Source organism: Rhinatrema bivittatum, chromosome 13 (assembly GCF_901001135.1).
Source record: "Rhinatrema bivittatum chromosome 13, aRhiBiv1.1, whole genome shotgun sequence".
Taxonomy (NCBI): Eukaryota; Metazoa; Chordata; class Amphibia; order Gymnophiona; family Rhinatrematidae; genus Rhinatrema; species Rhinatrema bivittatum.
In genome coordinates this window covers 43,062,312-43,085,941 of record NC_042627.1, presented here as the reverse complement: position 1 = coordinate 43,085,941, position 23,630 = coordinate 43,062,312, and the positions used below count along the sequence as shown (strand labels likewise).

Sequence of the window (23,630 nt, the reverse complement as noted above, 5' to 3'; positions counted from 1 at the left end):
TCGAGGTTACTACAGGGGTATATCTAGAGTGATGTCAGCTTTGAAATCTGACTCCGTCTCCCATCTGCTAGCAGAAGAGCACAATACCCACTGGTCCTGAGTCCATCTGGTTACACACTAGGAAAATGCATATTTCTTTCACTTTAGGAGTAAGCAGCTGGAGTTATACAAATACATACAAACTTACTTTGCTTTATCACTTCCCGTGGTTTTCTTATCGCCTGAAGTTCTACCTGAACCTTGCTTCTCATCACCTTCTTTCTTCACATCTTTCTTAGAAGGATCATTTTTCACCTACCAATTAAAAAAAAAAAAGTTTAAAATGGTAAAGACGACCGTACTAATTAACCCAATTTTTAAGTTAAACCTGCACTTGCCCTTTCAACAGAAATCTGTTGTCCATGCAGTTCTGTGCGATGAAGGTGCGAGATGCATCTGGCCACATCTGCACTAGAAGACATGGTTACTATTCCGTAACATTTTGCTCCAGGGCTTCGTGCATTGGTGACTATCTTTGCACTCAAAACCTGAAATAGCACAGTAAGAAGCAGAATGTACACTTTTTTTTTAATTGAAAGAAAGCAAAATAAAGCTCAGTAGAACAATGGAACAGTTCCAACATCAATTTTCACAGGAAGAAAATAACCTGGTCTTTAATGACTAGTAAATATCCCTAGATTTGTAATGAGAATTAGCTGAACTACACATTTCCTTTATTCTAAAGTACTTGTATTTAAAACTATTGAGAACATTGTTAAATGCTACAATACATTGTACATCACAACTATTCTAAAAATCAGCTACACATAAAATAACTACCTGACTATTCCACATCAGTTTAAAAGTTGTTTTAAGGTCGGGAAGACCATATTTCATTTTAAAAAATTGTCTAATGCAGTTGGACCCGAAATTTTGTTCCCAAGATTATAAATTTAATTTGGTACAAATACAGCAGAGATGCACTTAAACATTCATAGTTACACAACAGTAGTCTAAGAATGCATTAAAAATTACACAAGTATTTGAGTAGACCCAAAGGCTGGCATCTTGTTAGTCTAATTTTAAAAAGTTACTTTACTGAATTACTTAGTTTTCTTTTGTTTTCAGTACTATTTCCTTTCCTTCCTCTATTTTATTAAATCTAACAAGACTGTACAAAAAGGAAAAGAATAAGATCAAAAAGAAAATTAGGTCTTACCTTAGTTAATTTTCGTTCCTGTAGTACCACGGATCAGTCCAGACTCCTGGGTTATGCCCCCCCTCTAGCAGATGGAGACAGAAGTTTACAAACAAAACTCCGCCTTATCTAGGCTGGTGCCACCTACAGTCTGGCAGTCGTACTTAATGTCAAAGCAGATGAAGCCCCAAAATTAACACAAATGAACTATATACAGTAATCTACCAACCAAAACTAGTGGCTCAACTATCCCCGAAGCGGGACCAGAACCAGAGAAAATTGAAGAAACAGATACAAAACGGACAGATAGGAAACCCCACCGTCTCGCTATCAGACTCACCTTCTTCACAGCAGACTCGACGGGTGGGACTCTGGACTGATCCGTGGTACTACAGGAACGAAAATTAACTAAGGTAAGACCTAATTTTCTTTTCCCTGTACGTACCCGGATCAGTCCAGACTCCTGGGATGTACCAGAGCGACTTTAAACAGGGTGGGAACCGGAGAGTCCCACTCTAAGTACCCCAGACCCGAAACTGCCGTTACCCGATGCATGAGCATCCAGGCGATAATGACGAGCAAAGGTATGCAATGACCTCCAGGTCGCCGCTCTACAAATATCCTCTGCGGAAGCCTGGCTGCACTCCGCCCAGGAGGCTGCTTGAGAACGCGTAGAACGAGCCTTCAGGCCCACTGGAACAGACTTGCCCTGGAGCAAATACGCGGAACCAATTGCCTCCTTCAACCAACAGGCAATTGTAGTCCTGGAAGCCGCTTGACCGCGCCGTGGACCGCCCCACAAGACAAAAAAGGTGATCCGTCCGTCGAAAGGGGTTCGTTACCTCTAGGTAACGTAACAGGGCTCTTTTCACATCCAGCCTCCGCAAGTCTCTATAATTTGGAAGAGACGTATCAGCTTCCGACAACGAAGGCAGATCCACCGTCTGATTTAGATGAAAAGCAGATACCACCTTAGGCAAGAAGGAAGGCACAGTACGAAGCGACACTCCCAAATTCGTAATTCTCAAAAAGTGTTCCCGACACGACAATGCTTGAAGCTCCGATACCAGTCTTGCCGACGCAACAGCCACTAGAAAGACCACCTTCAGCGTGAGATCCTTCACGGTAGCTCCGCGGGCAGGCTCGAAGGGCACGGAGCATAAAGCCTTGAGAACCAGATTCAAACTCCAGGATGGACACGGAAAACGGAACGGAGGACGCAATTGCTTAGCCCCTCGGGGAAAACGAATGACATCCGGGTGCGAAGACAAGGCCATTCCTTGGACCTGTCCTCGCCGCAAACCAAGGGCCGCCACCTGCACCCTAAACGAACTGCAAGACAAGCCCTTAGCCAAACCATCTTGTAGAAAACACAACACCTCGGGCACCGAGGCCTGCGCTGGCCGAATATCCTGCGCCAGGCACCACGACTCAAAGATCGACCATACACGCACACACGCCAGAGACGTAGAAGGCTTGCGCGACCGCAACAGAGTCGTGAACACCGCATCCGAGTATCCCCGTTTCTTCCACCTACGCCTCTCAAAAGCCATGCCGCTAGACAAAAGCATCCGACCTGATCGAAACAAACTGGATCCTGATGCAGAAGGTCCGGCACATATGGGAACCGAAGAGGAGCTTCCACCTTCAAGTTCTAAAGATCCGCGAACCACGGCCGACGCGACCATTCGGGCGCGACTAGAATCACTGGAGACGGATGAAGTTCTATGCGCCTCAGCGTGCGTCCGATAAGGGGCCACGGAGGGAAGACATAAAGGAGTACCCCTGTCGGCCAAGGCAACGCGAGGGCGTCGACCCCTTCTGCCCCAGTTTCCCTGCGGCGGGCAAAGAATCGCGGGGCCTTGGCATTTTTTTGAACGTCACCATCAGATCTAGAACCGGTGTTCCCCACCTGGCACAGATGCTCTGAAACGCTACGTCCGCGAGCTCCCGCTCGCCGGGAACTAGCCGATTGCGAGTCAGGAAATCCGCTTGAACATTTTCCACTCCCGCAATGTGCGATGCCGCTATGCACGGAAGATGCCGTTCAGCCCATGCCATCAGCTGTCGCGCCTCGACGGCCACCGGTAGACTTCTGGTGCCGCCTTGACGGTTGATGTAGGCCACCGCTGTGGCATTGTCCGACAGAATCCGAACTGCCCTGCCTCGTACCAACGGTAGTAACTCCCGCAGGGCTAACCGCACCGCCCTGGTCTCCAACCGATTGATGGACCACGACGCCTCCTTCGGGGACCATGTGCCCTGTACCGACTTCCGGAGACACACCGCGCCCCATCCGTACAGGCTGGCATCCGTGGTAACCACCGTCCCTGAGGGCACTGCCAGCGAGATCCCCTTGGCTAGGTTGCTGGCACAGAGCCACCAGGCCATGCTGGAGCGGGCGGATTGCGGCAGCGGAAGCTGGAACTGTTCCGACACCGGGTTCCAACGGGAGAGTAACGCTAATTGTAAGGGCCGCATATGCTCGATCGCCCAGGGAACCAATTCTCGCGTAGAAGTCATAGACCCTACCAACTGTAGATAGTATCGTCGGGCTTGCCACTGTAATTTGTCTCTGCTCTCCTGCGTCAGATACACCATGCCCCGGCTTGTGTCGCACAGGGCTCCCAAAAACTCCAGGGATTGCGACGGTTCCAGCTGACTCTTGGCGCGGTGTACCGCCAACCGACAGAGGCGCTCGGACTTCGCTCGAATCAACCAATCGTCCAGACACGGATGGACCAGACACCCCTCCTTGCGAAGGTGCGCAGCTACCACCACCATGATCTTTGTGAAAGTCAGCGGGGCTGTTGCCAAACCGAATGGTAAGGCTTGGAACTGGAAATGCTGCCCCAACACTGCGAACCGTAGGTAGCGTTGGTGATCCGTGCGAATTCCGATATGCAAATACGCCTCCGTGAGATCCAGGGACGCGAGAAACTCCCCTTGATGCACCGATGCAACGACCGACCGTAGCGTCTCCATGCGGAACCGTGGTACCCGCAAGCACTTGTTTACGCCTTTGAGATCGAGGATCGGACGAAAGGTGCCCTCTTTCTTTGGCACCAGGAAGTAAATTGAATACCGGCCGCCTCGCATCTCGTGGAACGGTACTGGAACGATCGCGCCTAACGTCAGTAGATGCCGAATTGTGTCCCTGAACACCCGACGTTTCTCGGAAAAACCGCAGGGCAACACCATGAAACAAGGCCGGGGCCGCAATTTATCACGTCCAGCACCCACTGATCCGACGTGATCTTGGCCCACTCCCCGGTGAACTGCGCCAACCTGCCGCCTATCACCGGAACCGGGGAGTGGACCGGCAGCCCATCATTGGGAAGGCTTACCGCCCGGGGTTCCGGTCCCGGGTCTGCCAAACCCGCGCCCGCGAACGGACTTTGTGTACAATTGCTGCCGTGACGCATTATGGCGGAATGAGGAAACCGAGCCCCGCGCATTACGGGGTCTACGCCCACCACGGAACCTACCCCGCGCGGCCGGATTCCCCCTAGACCGCGGCCTGTCCTCCGGCAGCCGAAGGACCTTGTTCTCGCCCAATGACTCAATCAAATCCTCCAGCTCCTTGCCAAAAAGCAGCTGACACTTAAACGGCCGAGAGCCTAAGCGAGCCTTCGACGAGACGTCCGCCGCCCAGTGCCGCAGCCATAACAACCACCTTGCAGCCACCGCAGAAACCATTGCCCGCGCTGAAGTACGGAGCAAATCATAAAAAGCATCCGCGCTATAGGCAATTACCGCCTCCAAGCGAGCCGCCTGCAGCGCTTCCTCCTGCGAAAGCGCTTCGTTAGCCGACAGTTGCTGAGCCCATCTGAGCCCCGCGCGCAGGGAAAAATTACTACAGACAGACACCTCAAAGACCTTCTTAAGCTGCACCTCCAGCTTACGGTCCTGCAGATCCTTAAGAGCTGTTCCACCCGCTACCGGGATGGTGGTCCGCTTCGTCACCGCCGCCACCGCCGAGTCTAGCCTCGGGACTTTGAACAGCTCGAGCGCGTCTTCCGTCAGGGGATAGAGCTTGTCCATGGCCTTGGCCAACTTCAGCCCCAGATCAAGAGTGTCCCACTCCTTAAAGAGCAAATCCGAAGCTGAAAAAAAATGCAACGGAAAAGCCGTCGGCGGTCCCCGCAACCCCAAAACCACGGGGATAGCAGGAATCAACGGCGCCAACTCGTCGCGCCGAAACAGACGTACCACCTTGGGGTCATCCCCCGTCGTCTAGGGACCGCCCAAACCATCAGCTCCCTGATCACCTTCCCCATCAACACCACGCGGCTGAGACGGCGGATCCGGCTCCTCCGGATCCTCGGAGTCGGACTCCGGGTCAAGCGCCCCCCGCGGGACCCCCAACCGGAGCGGGCGGGTTCCCCCCGGGATCTCCGCTACCTGGCTAGGCCGGGCCCGCTTACTGGACACCTTACCCCGATCCAAACCATGTAGGCCACGCTTTCTGGCCTGCCGCCGCGCCTCGAAAGCTTTGTGCATCACCCGCACAAACGCAGATGTGAAGGAGTCTGAGGAGCTGCGATCCGGATCCCCTTCCGGATCGCTATCAACCGGAGACTGGTCCCCCTCGGAGACCCTCTGTTGCGGGGACAGGGCCGGAGGCAAAACCTCCGGCTCACGCGCCGCCGGAGCTGCCGCAGCGCAGGACCCCGCCGGCAACAAAATGGCTGATCTTCCCGCCCCTGAGGCAAGCGCCTCCAAAATGGCGCCCGTTCCCGCGCTCCGCGGAAACAGACCTGCTGCCCCCGATTTCTGCCCCGGAGCCGCTGTATGCGCCTGCCGCGTCGCCACAGGCCCTGCTGAGACGCCCTCACCTCCCGAAACGCAGCCAGAACAAAGGCTGTCCCGGGAGAGGCGACAGGCGTCCCGGGAGAGGCGACGGGCCGCCCCGCAGGCCCGACAGACGGATCGCCGCGGCATGCTGAGGAAAACAACCCCCGAAGCAGAAGAACAACAAACCGCGGCGCCTCTCGCGTTCCCCCCCCTTCGCGAACCAAGAAGCCCGGACAGGGAGAGAAGAGCAAGAAAAGCAACACAGGCAAGAAACAAAACACAACAACTTCTTTTTTTTTTTTTTTCTTTACCGTTCGCCCCCGGCTCCGGGTCCACCTGGGGGGAGTGAACCGAGCTCCCCGGTATCACCCCCAGGCTAATGACCAACAACACCCCGCTGGCAAGGGCCCCGTAGCCCACCCTCAGCGCGCTCAACTCCCCGGGGGGATGGCCCCAGCGGGACCTCACCACTCACCGGGAGGAGACCAACCGGACCTGCAGGCAGACAACTGCGGTCCCGGCTTTCACCAACAATCCAAGGAAAACCCCTAGGAACCAAAATTAACGCACAATATCTATATTTTTTTATTTTTTTTACACTAGGCCTCAATCCAGACTGCAGGTTTTGCACCCTCTCCACCTGCTAGGAGACAGAAGAAGACTGCCAGACTGCAGGTGGCACCAGCCTGGATAAGGCGGAGTTTTGTAAACTTCTATCTCCATCTGCTAGAGGGGGGGCATAACCCAGGAGTCTGGACTGATCCAGGTACGTACAGGGAACTACAAGTTTATAAGAAAATTATTACTTACCTGATAATTTTCGTTCCTGTAGTACCATGGATCAGTCCAGACAGTGGGTTATGTCCCCAATCCAGCAGATGGAGTCAGCACAAGCTTTGAGGGGGCGTATCCATATATCCTACTTCCCCCCTCTGCAGAAGTTCAGTATCGAGTATATCAAAGCCCGAATAGAAACCCCCGAAGGATCAAGTTTGTGGAAACAGATAATTTAAACAATTGTAACCGCAACAATAACTGCAAACATCCTACCAACTTGTAGGGAGTTGTGAAAAACAGCAAAAAAGGAAACGACTGTGAAGACACAGAGCACTGTGAACGTGGTGGGCGTCTGCACTGATCCATGGTACTACAGGAACGAAAATTAGCAGGTAAGTAATAATTTTCTTTTCCCTGTACGTACCTGGATCAGTCCAGACAGTGGGATGTACCCAAGCTTCCCTAAATCGGGTGGGGTCCTGCGAGGCCTGCTCGGAGAACCTGCTCGCCAAAGTGTCCAGAGACCGAAGAGGCGAGGTGCAGACGATAGTGCCTCGAGAACGTGTGTAACGATTTCCAGGTGGCTGCTCTACAAATTTCTTGAGAGAATACAGAGCGAGACTCCGCCCAGGAAGCCGCCTGAGAACGTGTAGAATGCGCGATGATGCCGGGTGGGGGAGTCCGTCCCGCCCCAATGTAGGAAGCAGCAATGCCGGCCTTCAACCATCTGGCAATGGTAGCCTTCGAGGCCTGAGACCCCTTCTTAGGTCCGGACCAGAGTACGAAGAGATGGTCAGAGATCCGGAACTCATTTGTAGCCTCCAGATAGAGGCGCAGAGTGCGCTTGACATCCAAGAGACGGAGAGACTTCGGCTCTGAGGAGGAGAAGGACGGCAGCTCCACCGTCTGGTTCACATGGAATGCAGAAACCACCTTCGGAAGGAAGGAGGGAACGGTGCGAAGCGAAACTCCAGAGTCGGAGAAACGGAGATAAGGCTCTCTACACGACAGAGCCTGCAGCTCCGAGATGCGTCGAGCGGAACAGATGGCCACAAGAAAAACCGTCTTGAGAGTGAGATCCTTTATCATTGCGCTGTGCAGCGGCTCGAACGGTGGTCCAGACAGGGAGCGAAGCACAAGGTTAAGACTCCAGGAGGGACAAGGGTCCCGCAACGGAGGACGCATATGCTTGACACCCTTGAGAAAACGAGCAATGTCAGGATGCTGTAGAAGAGAGCCCCCATCGCTCAACAGCGAACCAAGGGTGGCCACCTGAACCCGTAGTGAATTATAGGCGAGCCCTTTTTCCACTCCCGCCTGTAGAAACTGAAGGATCTGAGGTACAGAAGCCTTAGTGGGTCTCGTGGCCTGGCTGGTACTCCACAGCTCGAACACCTTCCAGACCCGAACATAGGCCGCCGACGTCGATGTTTTTTGTGTCCGCAATAGCGTGGATACTACCGCCTCCGGGTAGCCCCGACGCCGGAGGCGGCGCCTTTCAAAAGCCAGGCCGCAAGACAGAAGAGTTCTGCCTGCTCGAAAAATACCGGGCCCTGATGTAGGAGCTGGGGGAGGTGCCCCAGCCTGATTGGCCCGATCACCAGCTGTAGCAGGTCCGCAAACCAGGGTCGCCTGGGCCCTTCTGGGGCGACGAAAACCACGGTCCCCTGATGGCTTTCTATTCTGCGGAGCATCCTGCCCACCAGGGGCCATGGTGGAAAAGCGTAGAGCAGAAGATGTGGGGGCCAAGGAAGGACCAGGGCATCCACCCCCTCCGCGCCGCGCTCTCTCCGGCGACTGAAGAAGCGTGGAGCCTTGGCGTTGAGAGCGGACGCCATCAGATCCAGGTGGGGGGCCCCCCACCGATGGACGATAAGTTGCATCGCTTTGTCGGAGAGAGACCACTCTCCTGGGTCCAGCAGTTGACGACTGAGGAAGTCCGCCTGGACGTTGTCCACCCCGGCGATGTGCGAGGCCGCTAGCCGGACGAGATGACGCTCCGCCCACTGCATCAGCAGCGCCGCCTCGAGCGCTACCTGCGGGCTGCGCGTGCCTCCTTGTCGGTTGATGTAGGCCACGGTGGTAGCGTTGTCCGATAGAATTCTGACTTCCCGGTTCCGAAGAAGGGGGAGGAAATGTCGCAGAGCTAGCCGGACCGCTCTGGTTTCCAGACGGTTGATTGACCACTTCGCCTCCACCGCGGATCACGTCCCCTGCGTGGCGCTTCGATCGCATACTGCACCCCAGCCTGCTAGACTGGCATCGGTAGTCACCACCACCCAATTTGGCAGATCGAGGGACACGCCCCGGGCCAGGTTCGGCGGATCCAACCACCAGCCCAGACTGTCCCTGGCATTCTGCGGGAGCGGGAGAATCATCTGGTAGTCCTGTGATACTGGTTTCCACCGGGAGAGGAGCGCCCACTGTAAGGTCCTGAGGTGCGCGAAAGCCCAAGGTACAAGGTCGATGGTGGACCCCATCACTCCCAAGAGATGTAGGTAGTCCCAGGAGGTGGGGGGCTCTGGTAACAGAGAACAGTCGTGTGTGATCCCGCAAGGATTGAGCCTTGTCCTGGCGCAGAAAAACTTTGCCCAGTAGGGTGTCGAAGGTCGCCCCCAAGAAATCCAAGCGTTGCGAGGGAGTGAGGGAGCTCTTGGAGAAGTTCACTACCCATCCCAGGGAATGTAGAAACCGTACTACTCGAGTCACCACTGAGGGTCCATGATCGAATGACTTCGCCCGGATGAGCCAATCGTCCAGATAAGGATGAACCAGGATGCCTGCCTTCCGGAGAGCTGCAGCCACGACTATCATGATCTTTGTGAAGGTGCGAGGCGCCGAACGGGAGAGCCATGAACTGAAAATGCTGGTCCAGGATTTTGAAACGAAGGAAACTGTGGTGGTCCGGGCGGATGGGAATGTGCAGGTAGGCCTCAGTTAAGTCCAGGGAGGCGAGAAACTCCCCCCGATGTACCGCCGCAATCACTGATCGGAGCGTTTCCATGCGGAACCGAACGACTCAAAGGGATTTGTTGACTTCCTTGAGGTCTAGTATAGGCCGGAAGGAACAGTCCTTCTTTGGCACGACGAAATAGATGGAATAGTGGCCCGAGCCCACCTCTCCAAAGGGCACGGGCGCAATAGCGCCTATCTCCCGGAGTCTGTCCACAGTCAGCTGCACTGCCCTTCTTTTTGAGGTCCGAGCCACAGGGAGAAAAGATGAACCTTCCCTGCGGGGGGTGGACAAATTCCAATGCGTAGCCGTGTTTTATGGTATCCAGGACCCACTGGTCCGAGGTGATCCGCACCCACTCCGCGTAGAAAAACTTTAGCCGGCCCCCAATCCTGGGGACAGGGGAGTGGGCGAGACTGGCATCATTGTGAAGACTTGTTAGAGGGGTTCCCGGGTCCGGGAGTAGTGCGTGGGGGCCGACGCCCGCGAAAGGAGCGCGACCAGGGCTGAGACCTGGGGGCGGATGGCCGGGAGCCCGCCTGTCTGTATCCCCTGTAGCGCCGCTGTGCTCTGGCTCTGGTCCAAGAAGAAGAAAAAGCTCTGGATGGTCGAAACCTATCCTCCGGCAGCCGATGAACAGCGTTCTCCCCCAGGGACTTGATGATCTGATCCAAATCCTCCCCGAAGAGGAACTTGCCCCTGAAGGAAAGAGAGCCCAGACTGGACTTAGAGGACGTATCAGCCGCCCAGTTGCGTAGCTACAGTAGTTGTCGTGCCGCCACTACCGATACCATGGATCTTGCGAGGACCCGAAAAAGGTCGTACAAGGCGTCCGCCCCATACGCCACTACGGCCTCCAGCCGATCCGCCTGGGCAGCCTCATCGGCCGGCAGATTCTGAGACGTGAGGAGTTGTTGTACCCAAAGGAGACTAGCCCGCTGGGCAAGCGAACTGCACATCACCGCCCGCATGCCTAGTGCGGAGACCTCGAAGACCCGCTTAAGGAAAACCTCCAACTTACGATCCTGTGTGTCTCGCAATGCCGCACCTCCCATTACTGGGATAGTCGTCCTCTTCGTGACCGCCGACACTGCGGAGTCCACCTTTGGGACCTTGATGAGGTCCAGAAAATCTTCAGGGAGCGGGTACAGCTTTTCCATCGCCCGGCTGCTCTTCCGGGGTGTCCCATTCCCTGGTGAGAAGTTGTAAAAACGAGTCATGGATAGGAAAAGCCCGAGCCCTCGGCCGAAGCGCCGCCAGGACCGGATCTCCCTTCTTTGAGGAGGTGACGACAGCGGGAGCCACTGGAGCAGGCGGGTCCGGTGGAGGGTCCAAATCTAATTCCTGAATGATCTGCAGGATGAGGTCGTTCAGTTCTTCCCTCTGGAAGAGGCGTAGGGGTACGCGGATCATCCCCTTCTTGCGTGCCGTCCCCTTGGCCCCCGTCCGGGAGGTCAGGTCCCTGTCCCGCTGGGTCGGGCACCGCCCCCACTGCCGCTGGCGCCGAATGGACCTGAGTAGGAGGACGTGAGGCCCCTGCTCCCGAAGGGTCGGGGGGGGCCGGCGCCGAGGGCGACATCCGTGGGATCTTATGGGGGGGGTCCCACAGGTGTGTCCAGTCCCTGTAGATAAGCGGTATGCAAGAGCAGGATAAACTCCGGAGAGAATCCCGGTCTGCCCGGGTGCGTTTCGAGGGGCGGCGTGGTTCCTGCTCCCTGGCTCTGGGTGCTTGGCTCCTGCACCAGAATGCAGGGGGCGCCCCCGCTTGTAGAGTCTTCCCGAGAGACGTTCTCCCTCGTGGCCTGCGCCTCCGGGCGCTCAGAATGTAAGCTGGCCCCCGTTCCCGCCAAAAATGGCGGAGTGGCCGGCCCGCGCCGCCCGGGCAAAAAAGAAAATTCAGTAAGGGACCGTGAGGTACCTTCTCCCCCGGGAAGGCATCGTGCACAGATGCCCTCCCGGGAAATCCGGGACCCCGGGTCGCCGCAGGCCGCACCGCGCAACGGCCACGGCATCGGGATCGCCGGGGGCGAGATGAAAAACGGCGGCAAAAAAGAGCAAAAGCCTCGGGGGGGGGGGGGGGCCCGGGCGGCCCGCACTGCCCGCTGTCCAAAATTACAGGAGGGTGCCGCGGGGGGGGGGGGGGGGGGGGGGCCTTTCCGGCCACACAGCCTGCCCCAGAAGTCTTTCCCAAGCGCGGCAGCAGCCCACGAGGAGCTGCAAAATGGCCGCGGGTGAGTGAAGAAAAAAAACGAAGAGGCCGGCACCACCGGCTTCCGCGGGCACCGGGAGCTGTGTTGTGAAGAAAAACTACAGAGGAATAAAACTTACTTACCCCTGCTGCAACGACAAAGAAAACAGCACAGCTGCAGAAAAGAGACAGGAGAGATAAGTCACTCCCCCAAAGGTGAAAGGACCCTGCTTTACTTTTTTTTTTTTTTTTTTTTTTTAACTTTATACAAGACTTGATACAAACTTGATCCATGAGAAAAAGGCAGCAAAATAATCAAGCAAAAGAAGTGAGAACGAAGGAAAAGGAGGAGAAGCCTGATTCCCCTACTCGCATCTGCTGGAGTCAGAAGATACTGAACTCCTGCAGAGGGGGTAGTAGGATATATGGATACGCCCCCTCAAAGCTTGTGCTGACTCCATCTGCTGGATTGGGGACATAACCCACTGTCTGGACTGATCCAGGTACGTACAGGGAAATAACTTTTCGTGCTTTTGCCATTTAATGAACAAATTCTTGCAACATTTAAAAAGATTACCTTGGTCTAGGGCCGGTGTTCCCCACCGGGCACAAATGAGCTGAAACGCCACGTCCGCGAGCTCCCACTCGCCGGGGTCCAGGCGATGGCGACTGAGAAAATCTGCCTGAACATGCTCTACTCCGGCAATGTGAGACGCCGCTAGACACTGTAGATGCCGCTCGGCCCAGGCCATCAGCTGCAGAGCTTCAGCGGCCACCGGTTGACTCCTTGTTCCGCCCTGCCGGTTTATGTAGGCCATTGTTGTCGCATTGTCCGACAGAACTCTGACCAACTTGCCCCGAACCAGCGGAAGAAAAGCCCGGAGGACCGAACGCACTGCTCTGGTCTCCAACCAATTGATGGACCAAGACGCTTCCTTTGGGGACCAAGTGCCCTGGACCGACTTTCGGAGACGCACCGCGCCCCATCCATACAGGCTGGCATCTGTGGTGATCACTGGCCACGAGGGAACCGCCAATGAAATTCCCCGGGTCAAGTTGCCTGGACCAAGCCACCAAGCCATGCTGGAGCGCGCCGACTGTGGTAGAGGTAAGGAGAGATGAAACTCTTCCGACACCAGACTCCAACGGGACAGTAATGCCCACTGTAAGGGTCGCATATGAGCGAACGCCCAGGGAACCAATTCCCGCGTGGACGTCATAGACCCCACCATTTGTAAGTAGTCCCAGACGACTGGCATGGCTTTGCTCAACAACTGCCTGGCTTGACCCTGCCATTTGACCATACGCTCCCACGTCAGGTACACCATGCCTTTCTGAGTGTCGAACAGGGCTCCCAAAAACTCCAGAGATTGTGAGGGCTCCAGGTGACTTTTGGCCAGATTGATTACCCAGCCAAGCCTCTGCAATAAGCCGACCACCCTTTGGATCGCTAACCGACACAGACGCTCGGACTTCGCCCGGATCACCCAATCGTCCAGATACGGATGGACCAGAAACCCTTCCTTGCGAAGGTGGGCAGCTAACACCACCATGATCTTGGTGAACATCCGCGGAGCTGTCGCCAATCCGAACGGTAGTGCTTGAAACTGAAAGTGCTGCCCTAACACAGCGAACCTGAGGTACTGTTGATGTTCTGCGTGGATCCCGATATGCAGGTACGCCTCCGTGAGATCCAGAGACACCAGAAACTCCCCTTGTCTCACCGAGGCAATGACCGACCGCAAGGTTTCCATCCGAAATCGGGGAACCTGCAGACACCTGTTGACGCCTTTGAGGTCTAGTATCGGCCGAAACGTGCCTTCTTTCTTTGGCACCAGAAAATAAATGGAGTACCGACCGCTACGAAGCTCGTGGAACGGCACCGGAACGACCGCGCCGAGCTCCCACAAGTGACGAATCATTTCTCGCAGCGCTTGCCGCTTTTCCGAAAACCTTCACGGTGACACCATGAAACAAGGAGGCCGCTGTGCAAAATCTAACACGTAACCTTGACTTATCACCTCCAGGACCCACTGATCCAAGTTGATTCTGGCCCACTCCCCGTAAAACTGCGCCAGCCTGCCGCCGATCTCCGGAACCGAGGAGTGGACCGGCATCACATCATTGCGAAGGCTTTCTGACTGGCGCCCCCGTACCGGCCCCCGGTCTGCCAAAGCGGCGTCCACGAAAGGACTGAGCGTACGACTGCTGCCTGAAAGCACTGTGCCGAAAAGAAGATGTTGACCCCCGGGAGATACGAGGTCTGCGACCACCCCGAAAACGGAATCTCGACGCTGGGGCCCCCCTAGACCGCGGTCTATCCTCTGGCAAACGTTGTACCTCCAACTCTTTCCCGAAGAGCAACTTTCCTTTAAACGGCAGCGACCCCAACCGAGCTTTAGACACGTCCGCCGCCCAATGTCACAGCCATAACAAACGCCGCACCGACACCATAGCACGCGCCGAGGTGCGAAGCAAATCGTAAAAGGCGTCAGCACTATAGGCAATCACCGCCTCTAAGCGACCTGCCTGCAGCGCCTCCTTGCAGATAGCCGCGCGAACCCCGAGAGCGGAGACCTCGAAGATCTTCTTGAGCTGAACCTCCAGCTTACGATCCTGTAAATCCTTAAGGGCCGTCCCACCTGTCACCAGGATGGTGGTCCTCTTTGTAACGGCCGCCACTGCCGAATCTATTCTCGGGATCTTGAACAACTCGCGTGAGCGGGTAAAGTTTATCCATGGCCTTGGCGACCTTCAACCCCAAATCTGGGGTGTCCCACTCCTTGAACAGCAAATCAGATGCTGAGAAATGCAAGGGAAACACCGACGGAGGCCCCCTAAGACCCAACACTACAGGGTCCGTGCGCCCGAGACGGGACTCCTGCTGGGGTAACTCGATAGCCAACTCCCCCAGGATAGCCGGTATCAAAGGCGCCAACTCGTTCCGCCGAAACAAGCGTACTACTTTAGGGTCATCCCCGTCCACTGAATGGGAACCGCTCGGACCAACGTTCCCCTGATCTCCGTCCCCCTCAATGCCCCTTGGCTGGGACGGCGGGTCCTGCTCGTCCGGCTCATCGGATTCCGACTCGGTATCAGGGTCCCCCCCGAGGCGCCCCCAGATGGAGTGGTCGGGGGCCCCCCCCCCCCCCCGGGGGGATCCGATACCGGAGCGGGCCTGGCTCGCTTACTGGATTCTGACCCCCGGTACGCACCCTGCGGACCCCGCGCTTGTTTCCTGGCCAGGCGCCGTGCTTTGAATGCCTTGTGCATCACCAGCACGACCTCCGAATTAAAAGAATCCGAAGAACTGTGATCCGGCTCCTCCTCCGGATCACTATTGTCAGCTGGCCGCGGTGACTTGTCCCCCTCAGAGACTGACCGCTGAGGGGACAGCGCAGGAGGCAAATCCTCCCCTCCCCCTCACTGCCGGAGGCGCCGAACTTCCTGGCCCTGCCGGGAACAAAATGGCGGACTTTCCCGCCGCCGACTTCAGCAGGCCTAAAATGGTGCCCATTCCCGCGCTCTGCAGGGACGGGCCAGCCATCACCCCCGACGAACCTCCCGGAGCTGCGGCTCGCGCCTGCCTCGCTCCCCACAACGCCGGGGTAGCCGAGCCTCCTTCTCCCCCCGAGACACAGCCCGAACAAAGGCTGTCATGGGAGAGGCGCCGGGCCACTCCGCGGGCCCTGCATACCGGCCGCCGCGGCATGCCTCTCTTCTCACACGGTCCACTACAGCACACTCAAGCGGCCCCTCTCGATCGCACCAACACCTCGCAAACAGAAGGGACAGGAGAGAGAATAAAGAGAAAATAAAGAGACGGCCACCAACAAAACAAAAAAAAAATTTTTTTTTTAACCGTTCGCCGCCAGCTCCGGGTCCACCTGGGGGGCGCGAACCGGGCTCCCCGGTGTCACCCCCAGGACAGGAACACTCAAACCACGCTGGCAAAGGCCACCAGCCCACCTGGGGGGCGCAAACCGGGCTCCCCGGTGTCACCCCCAGGACAGGAACACTCAAACCACGCTGGCAAAGGCCACCAGCCCACCTTCAGCGGCCTCAACCCCCAGGGAAACCTGGGTGGAGGTACGGGCGGACATGCAGGAACCCCACTGCGGTCTCAGCCCCCTACTCACCTATCACTCACCCAATCCTCAAACTTCTTTTTTTTTTTATATTTACTAACTAGGCCTCAGCTCAGACTGTAGGTTTTGCACCCCCTCCACCTGCTAGGAGACAGAAGAAGACTGCCAGACTGTAGGTGGCACCAGCCTAGTTAAGGCGGAGTTTGGTTTGTAAACTTCTGTCTCCATCTGCTAGAGGGGGGGCAAAACTCAGGAGTCTGGACCGATCCGGGTACGTACAGGGAACTACAAGTTTATATAACTTTTCGTGCTTTTGCCATTTAATGAACAAATTCTTGCAACATTTAAAAAGATTACCTTTCCATGCTTGCCGAAAAGATTTTTCAAATCCGCTGCTTTTGTATTGGCAGAAAGACCACTGACCCAAAGGTTTCTGGTTGAACTCCCACTGCCACCACTAGTGTTGCTTGCACTTCCTAGAATATATTTAATAGATTATGTTTATTAAAAATTTACCTGCATGGGACAGCTACTAGATCTGGGTTCAAGCCTGGAACCCCTAACTCTGCTCCACTATGCTAGGACAGAAATCACAACAACAACATTCACCAGAATTCAGTACATATCTAATGGTTTGAGAAGGGAGCTGTGATCTGTAAACTAACAAATGACTGTGTTAGAGGTAGGCCTCTGGCGTCAACAAGCCTTGTGGTTATAAAAATAAAAGCATATGGTGCTCCAGCTTTTGATTACAGCCACAAGCTCAGATGTCTAAAGAAGCAAGCCAGGTAAAGATGCTATATACTAGCATTACTAGTGTATATACAAAATAGCCCTAAGCAGCAGTAGTAATGGAAACAAGGAAGCCCTTTACTGAATACAAAATTCCTCTTTGATGAATACAAATGCAAAAATCAAAGGGAAGAGATTTTTTCATGGACAATCTACTTCAGATTAATACAATACCTCTAGTACACTTTCTAGAAACCCCCATGGCTGACAGATCGCAAGAAGGCTGCAACAAAATTTAAATTCTTATGCTGAGAACACAAACAAGTCTATTGGTAGCAAATCTCAATAGCACCATCTCAAAATCAGTTGCACAACATATTACTTCTTTATAAAAGAAAGACCTTTATGATCTAAAAAAAAAGTGTCAAAATCATGTAATACTTTTCACAAAAGAAATGTGAAGTAAAGGGCACACATATAGAGGAAAAAAATAGAACAAAGAATGTGCGGCAAAGCGTACACTATACATGTTACTTGAAATTTAAGGACTGTTATCCAGCCTGCCTTAATTAATGTTTTATACTTTTTTTCACAACATAACTACCATCTGATACAAAATGGAAATCAACTTACCTGTAAAAGCTGCATTAACAAAGGATAAAAATGGCAAGACAAATTCATAATGAAAAGACTAAGGCAAGCAAGAGGCTTAAAATTACCCAAGACAGCTAATGGTGAGTTAGCAAACAAAATAAAATATAGAATGCCTTATCTACATTAATAGCAGACTATGTAAAAATGTGCTGAGGTCATAATACGTATGAGAACATCTCAATATGGTACAGTTATGTTTAAGGATACTCAGCTTATACAGAAGTCACAGGAAAAGGGACAGTGTTCATAGCCGCCTTTCACTTTATGTCTGCCGTCTCTAATTCAAAATGGAGAAATGACTTACCTGATAATTTCGTTTTCCTTAGTATGGCCAGATGGACTCAGGACCAATGGGTATTGTGCTCTCCTGATAGCAGATGGGAGACAGTCAGATTTCAAAGCTGACGTCACCCTACATATACCCATGCAGCAAGCTTAGCTCTTCAGTATTGTCTTCAAAAAGCCTGTGTGGATATATGTTGCTTAATACTTGATTACACTTGATTAAGCTTGAACTGGTTCAACTGTTTAAATATATGACTTTTTGAAACTGGAGACCGCCAGTGCACTCAAACAGTAAACGCCGACAGCAGACAACTGCAGGTGTCTTGAACTAGGGGTAGGCCATGGCTTACCCGTATTTGCTTAGTTTCGAGATTTGTTATCTGAGGTTCTTGCTTTCTGGAGCAGCTGAGGGCGGGATGCTGAGTCCATCTGTCTACAATAAGGAAAACGAAAAATCAGGTAAGTAATTTCTCCATTTCTTAGTGTGTAGCCAGATGGACTCAGGACCAATGGGATGTAAAAAAGCTACTCCCCTACAGGATGGGAGGCTGCCCATGGCCCACTTAGTACTACCCTTGCAAAAGCTGTATCCTCCCTGGCCTTAACATCCAGGCGGTAGAACCTGGAGGTGTGTAGCGATGACAATGTGGCTGCCCGACATATCTTGGCTGGCGAAAGCAGCTTGGTTTCAGCCCAGGAGACTGCCTGGGCCTTTGTAGAATGTGCCTTGACCTGTAGAGGTAGTGGCTTTCCTGCCTCTATGCAGGCTGCCTTGATTACTTATTTGATCCAGCGGGCTACCGTCGCCTGCAATGCCACTACCCCTTGTTTCTTCCCGTTGTAAAGAACAAACATGTGATCTGTTTTGCGCAGGGGTTCCAATCTTTCGAAGTATCGGACTAGGATTCTGCCAACATTCAGGTGGCGAAGGAGACTTGAGTCTTCTGAATCCTTGTGCTCATCTGGAGATGGTAAGGATATGGTTTGGTTCATATGGCACTGGGAAACCACTTTTGGTAGGAAGGATGGTACCATACGCAGCTGTATGGTGCCCAGGGTGAACCTGAGGAACGGTTCCCGATAGGACAGTGCTTGAAGTTCGGAGATGCGCCGAGCTGAGCATATTGTGACCAAAAATGCTGTCTTGTCAGGAGACGTAGAGACAGGCCGTGTGTTGGTCTGAAGGAATTCCCTGCTAGGAAGTTAAGGACAAGGTTGAGCTTCCATAAAGCACTGGCCATTTCAGGGGTGGTCAGAGTTGCTTAACTCCTTTCAGGAAGCGAGACACATCAGGATGAGTTGATAGTCTGATTCACGTCTGAAGTGGACGGTAGCATGCTAGTGCTGCAACTTGAACCTTGAGGGGGTTTAGAGACAACCCCTTCTTCATGCCATCCTGTTGGAATTCCAGGATTGTGGGAATCTTGGCTGTCCTCGGGAGGAGACCGTGATCTTCACACCAGGCTTCGAATACTCTCCAGATCCGTATGTAAGACATGTGGAGAACTTGTGTGCCCGGAGCAGGGTGTCAATCACGGCTTTTGAGTAGCCGCGCTTCTTTAGGCTAGTCCTCTTAAGGGCCATACCGGAAGAGAGAATCGAGCTGAGTCTTCGTGGGAGATTGGTCCCTGCTGAAGAAAGTCCCTGTATGACGGTAGACGCAGAGGATTCTCCGCCAGTAGTCTTCGCATGTCCGTGTACCATAGTCTTCTTAGCCAATCCGGGTTGACTAGTAGAACCAGTCCCCTGTGGAAACACTGAGAGGAGAGGATCACCTTGCTGGTGGCTGAAAGGAATCAGTAAGTTTTTGCTTGGGACATTGACTTTAAAAGTATTGGGGCAAAGTTAACTATTTGGGAATATTATTTAGTGTGTTTGTGTGTTTGTGCCTTTAATAGTCAGAAAGGCAGTGAATAAACAAGTTAGACTGTTTGCATTTTTAGTCAGTCAATAAGGTAGCTGTACATAGTGTGTTTATTTTTAAAAGTCTGCAGAACTGAGTGTTCTCCAGACTTTTAAAGAGCTGACTGTTTGTTTTAATACTAACTGAGTGCATTGTATTGGAAAAAAAAAAAAAAAAAAAAACCCCACAAAAAAGTAGCCAGAAGCTAGAAATAAGCTAGGAGCAGTATATACCAAAGTAAAAAAGTTGAATAGTTCAGCTCAGTTACTCACCTTGGAAAGGTGTTGAGGTAGTGTGATTGGGTTTGAATAGGGACCAACATTTGTTAATCAAGGGAGCAGTGAGTCACTCAGGCTGACTAACTGAAGTTAGACTGTTTGTATTTCCCAACCCACCCACAGCTCCATCCCTTAATTTATAGGCAGGTGCCACTTTCACAAAAAAAAAAAAAACATCAACAAAAACTTTATTGAGAATTCGATCAGATCCTGGTAGGCCACTACCAGACACATAGTGAATTCACTAATACATTTAAAGGTCGTTAGACACATTCCTACTCCCATAGCAACCTAAAACTTAACTAGGAACTGATCAAAATTGAGATGAAGGCAGCAGTCCAGCAGCAAGAGGGGGGCTTCCCAGTCTTTTGCATCGAGTGTCACATGTATGATTTTTAACCCACCGGTGAGAAGTTGTACATGTGCATGCGATGCAAAGAGCTCCTGGCTCTCAGAGAACGAGTCCGATCTCTGGAGGCTAGAGTGGCAGACCTGGAGGAGCTGAGGCAGACAGAGAGGTATATAGATGAGACCTTCAGGGACATAGTGGTCAAGTCCCAACTTCAGACTGGCAGCCCTGGTGCTGCCTTGGAGGAAGAAGGTCTCATAATGGGAGAGCACCAACCAGGTGTAGCAGGAAAGGATCCTGTAGCAAGGACCTGCTCTCTAGGTGATGCATTGTCCTTTCGCACTGAGGATATCTCCCCAAGGCCTACTGCCCAGGAGGGAAGGGTTAGATCCGGCCGTCATAGTTGGTGATTCGATTATTAGGAATGTAGATAGCTGGGTGGCTGGTGGGCGTGAGGATCGCCTGGTAACATGCCTACCTGGTGCGAAGGTGGCGGACCTCACGCGTCACCTAGATAGGATTTTAGACAGTGCTGAGGAGGAGCCGGCTGTCGTGGTACACGTGGCCACCAACGACATAGGAAAATGTGGGAGGGAGGTTCTGGAAGCCAAATTTAGGCTCTTAGGTAGAAAGATTAAATCCAGAACCTCCAGGGTAGCATTCTCTGAAATGCTCCCTGTTCCACGCGCAGGTCACCAGAGGCAGGCAGAGCTCCGGAGTCTCAATGCGTGGATGAGACTATGGTGCAAGGAAGAGGGATTCAGTTTTGTTAGGAACTGGGGAACCTTTTGGGGAAGGGGGAGTCTCTTCCAAAGGGATGGGCTCCACCTTAACCAGGGTGGAACCAGACTGCTGGCGCTAACCTTTAAAAAGGAGATAGAGGCAGCTTTTTAAACTAGAACAAAGGGGAAAGCCGACAGTCGCTCAGCAGCGCATGGTTCGGAGAGAGGAGAGAGGTATCTTTAAAGGATACTAATGATGCATTAGAATTAGGGCATCCCAACAGTGAGGTTCCAATAATTAGAAAAGTAGTCAAAGTGCCTGTAACTAAAAACTCACCTAAAAAACTCACCTAAAAAATTCTAACTTATCCCTTTCAATTAAAAAGCAGAATAAAAATACAAACAAAAAACAAACTTTGAAATGTTTGTATGCTAATGCCAGAAGTCTAAGAAGTAAGATGGGAGAATTAGAATGTATAGCAGTAAATGATGACAGACTTAATTGGCATCTCAGAGACATGGTGGAAAGAGGATAACCAATGGGACAGTGCTATACCGGGGTACAAATTATATCGCAATGACAGAGAGCAGCAGTCGGGAGGAGGTGTGGAGCTTTATGTCCGGGATGGCATAGAGTCCAACAGTATAAACATCCTGCATGAGACTAAATACAAAATTGAATCTTTATGGGTAGAAATCCCTTGTGTGTCAGGGAAGACTACAGTGATAGGGGTATACTACAGTGATAGGGGTATACTACAGTGATAGGGGTATACTACAGTGATAGGGGTATACTACCGTCCACCTGGTCAAGATGGTGAGATGGACAGTGAAATGCTAAGAGAAATTAGGGAAGCTAACCAAATTGGTAGTGCAGTAATAATGGGAGACTTTCAATTACCCCAATATAGACTGGGTAAATGTATCATCGGGTCACGCTAGAGAGATAACGTTCCTGGATGGAATAATGATAGCTTTATGGAGCAATTGGTTCAGGAACCGACGAGAGAGGGAGCAATTTTAGATCTAATTCTCAGTGGAGCACAGGACTTGGTGAGAGAGGTAACGGTGGTGGTCAAATTTAATTTAATTAAATTTAATTTAATGACTGGAAAAGGAACAGTGTGCAAATCCAAGGCTCTCGTGCTAAACTTTCAAAAGGGAAACTTTGATAAAATGAGAAAAATTGTTAGAAAAAAACTGAAAGGAGCAGCTACAAAAGTAAAAAATGTCGAAGAGGCGTGGTCATTGTTAAAAAATACCATTCTAGAAGCACAGTCCAGATGTATTCCCACACATTAAGAAAGGTGGAAAGGCGGCAAAAGCATTACCGGCATGGTTAAAAGGGGAGGTGAAAGAAGCTATTTTAGCCAAAAGATCTTCATTCAAAAATTGGAAGAAGGATCCAACAGAAGAAAATAGGATAAAGCATAAACAATGGCAAATTAAATGTAAGACTTGATAAGACAGGCTAAGAGAGAATTTGAAAAGAAGTTGGCTGTAGAGGCAAAAACTCACAGTAAAAGCTTTTTTAAATATATCCGAAGCAGAAAGCCTGTGAGGGAGTCAGTTGGACCGTTAGATGATCGAGGGGTTAAGGGGCACTTAGAGAAGATAAGGCCATCGCGGAAAGATTAAATGATTTCTTTGCTTCAGTGTTTACTGAAGAGGATGTTGGGGAGGGTACCCGTAATGGAGAAGGTTTTCATGGGTAATGATTCAGATGGACTGAATCAAATCACGGTGAACCTAGAAGATGTGGTAGGCCTGATTGACAAACTGAAGAGTAGTAAATCACCTGGACCGGATGGTATACACCCCAGAGTTCTGAAGGAACTAAAAAATGAAATTTCAGACCTATTAGTAAAAATTTGTAACTTATCATTAAAATCATCCATTGTACCTGAAGACTGGAGGATAGCAAATGTAACCCCAATATTTAAAAAGGGCTCCAGGGGCGATCCGGGAAACTACAGACCAGTTAGCCTGACTTCAGTGCCAGGAAAATAGTGGAAAGTGTTCTAAACATCAAAATCACAGAACATATAGAAAGACATGGTTTAATGGAACAAAGTCAGCATGGCTTTACCCAGGGCAAGTCTTGCCTCACAAATCTGCTTCACTTTTTTGAAGGAGTTAATAAACATGTGGATAAAGGTGAACCGGTAGATATAGTTTACTTGGATTTTCAGAAGGCGTTTGACAAAGTTCCTCATGAGAGGCTTCTAGGAAAAGTAAAAAGTCATGGTATAGGTGGCGATGTCCTTTCGTGGATTGCAAACTGGATAAAAGACAGGAAACAGAGTAGGATTAAATGGGCAATTTTCTCAGTGGAAGGGAGTGGACAGTGGAGTGCCTCAGGGATCTGTATCGGGACCCTTACTGTTCAATATATTTATAAATGATCTGGAAAGAAATACAACAAGTGAGATAATCAAATTTGCAGATGACACAAAATTGTTCAGAGTAGTTAAATCACAAGCAGATTGTGATAAATTGCAGGAAGACCTTGTGAGACTGGAAAATTGGGCATCCAAATGGCAGATGAAATTTAATGTAGATAAGTGCAAGGTGATGCATATAGGGAAAAATAACCCATGCTATAATTACACAATGTTGGGTTCCATATTAGGTGCTACAACCCAAGAAAGAGATCTAGGTGTCACGTCACGTCTTCAGCGGCCAATTGCACGATTTTCCCGTGCAGGCGGCCATCTTTACTTTGCC

General features: G+C 51.9%; 1 protein-coding gene across 1 annotated transcript in view; it reads right to left on the bottom strand.

The window, feature by feature from the left end:
- Positions 1-23,630, bottom strand: part of SLTM (SAFB like transcription modulator) — a 399,249-nt gene that overhangs the window by 229,398 nt on the left and 146,221 nt on the right. The window contains 3 exon segments of the mRNA XM_029574499.1: positions 188-294; positions 378-527; positions 16,338-16,456. Coding sequence (XP_029430359.1) covers positions 188-294; positions 378-527; positions 16,338-16,456 — 376 coding nt within the window.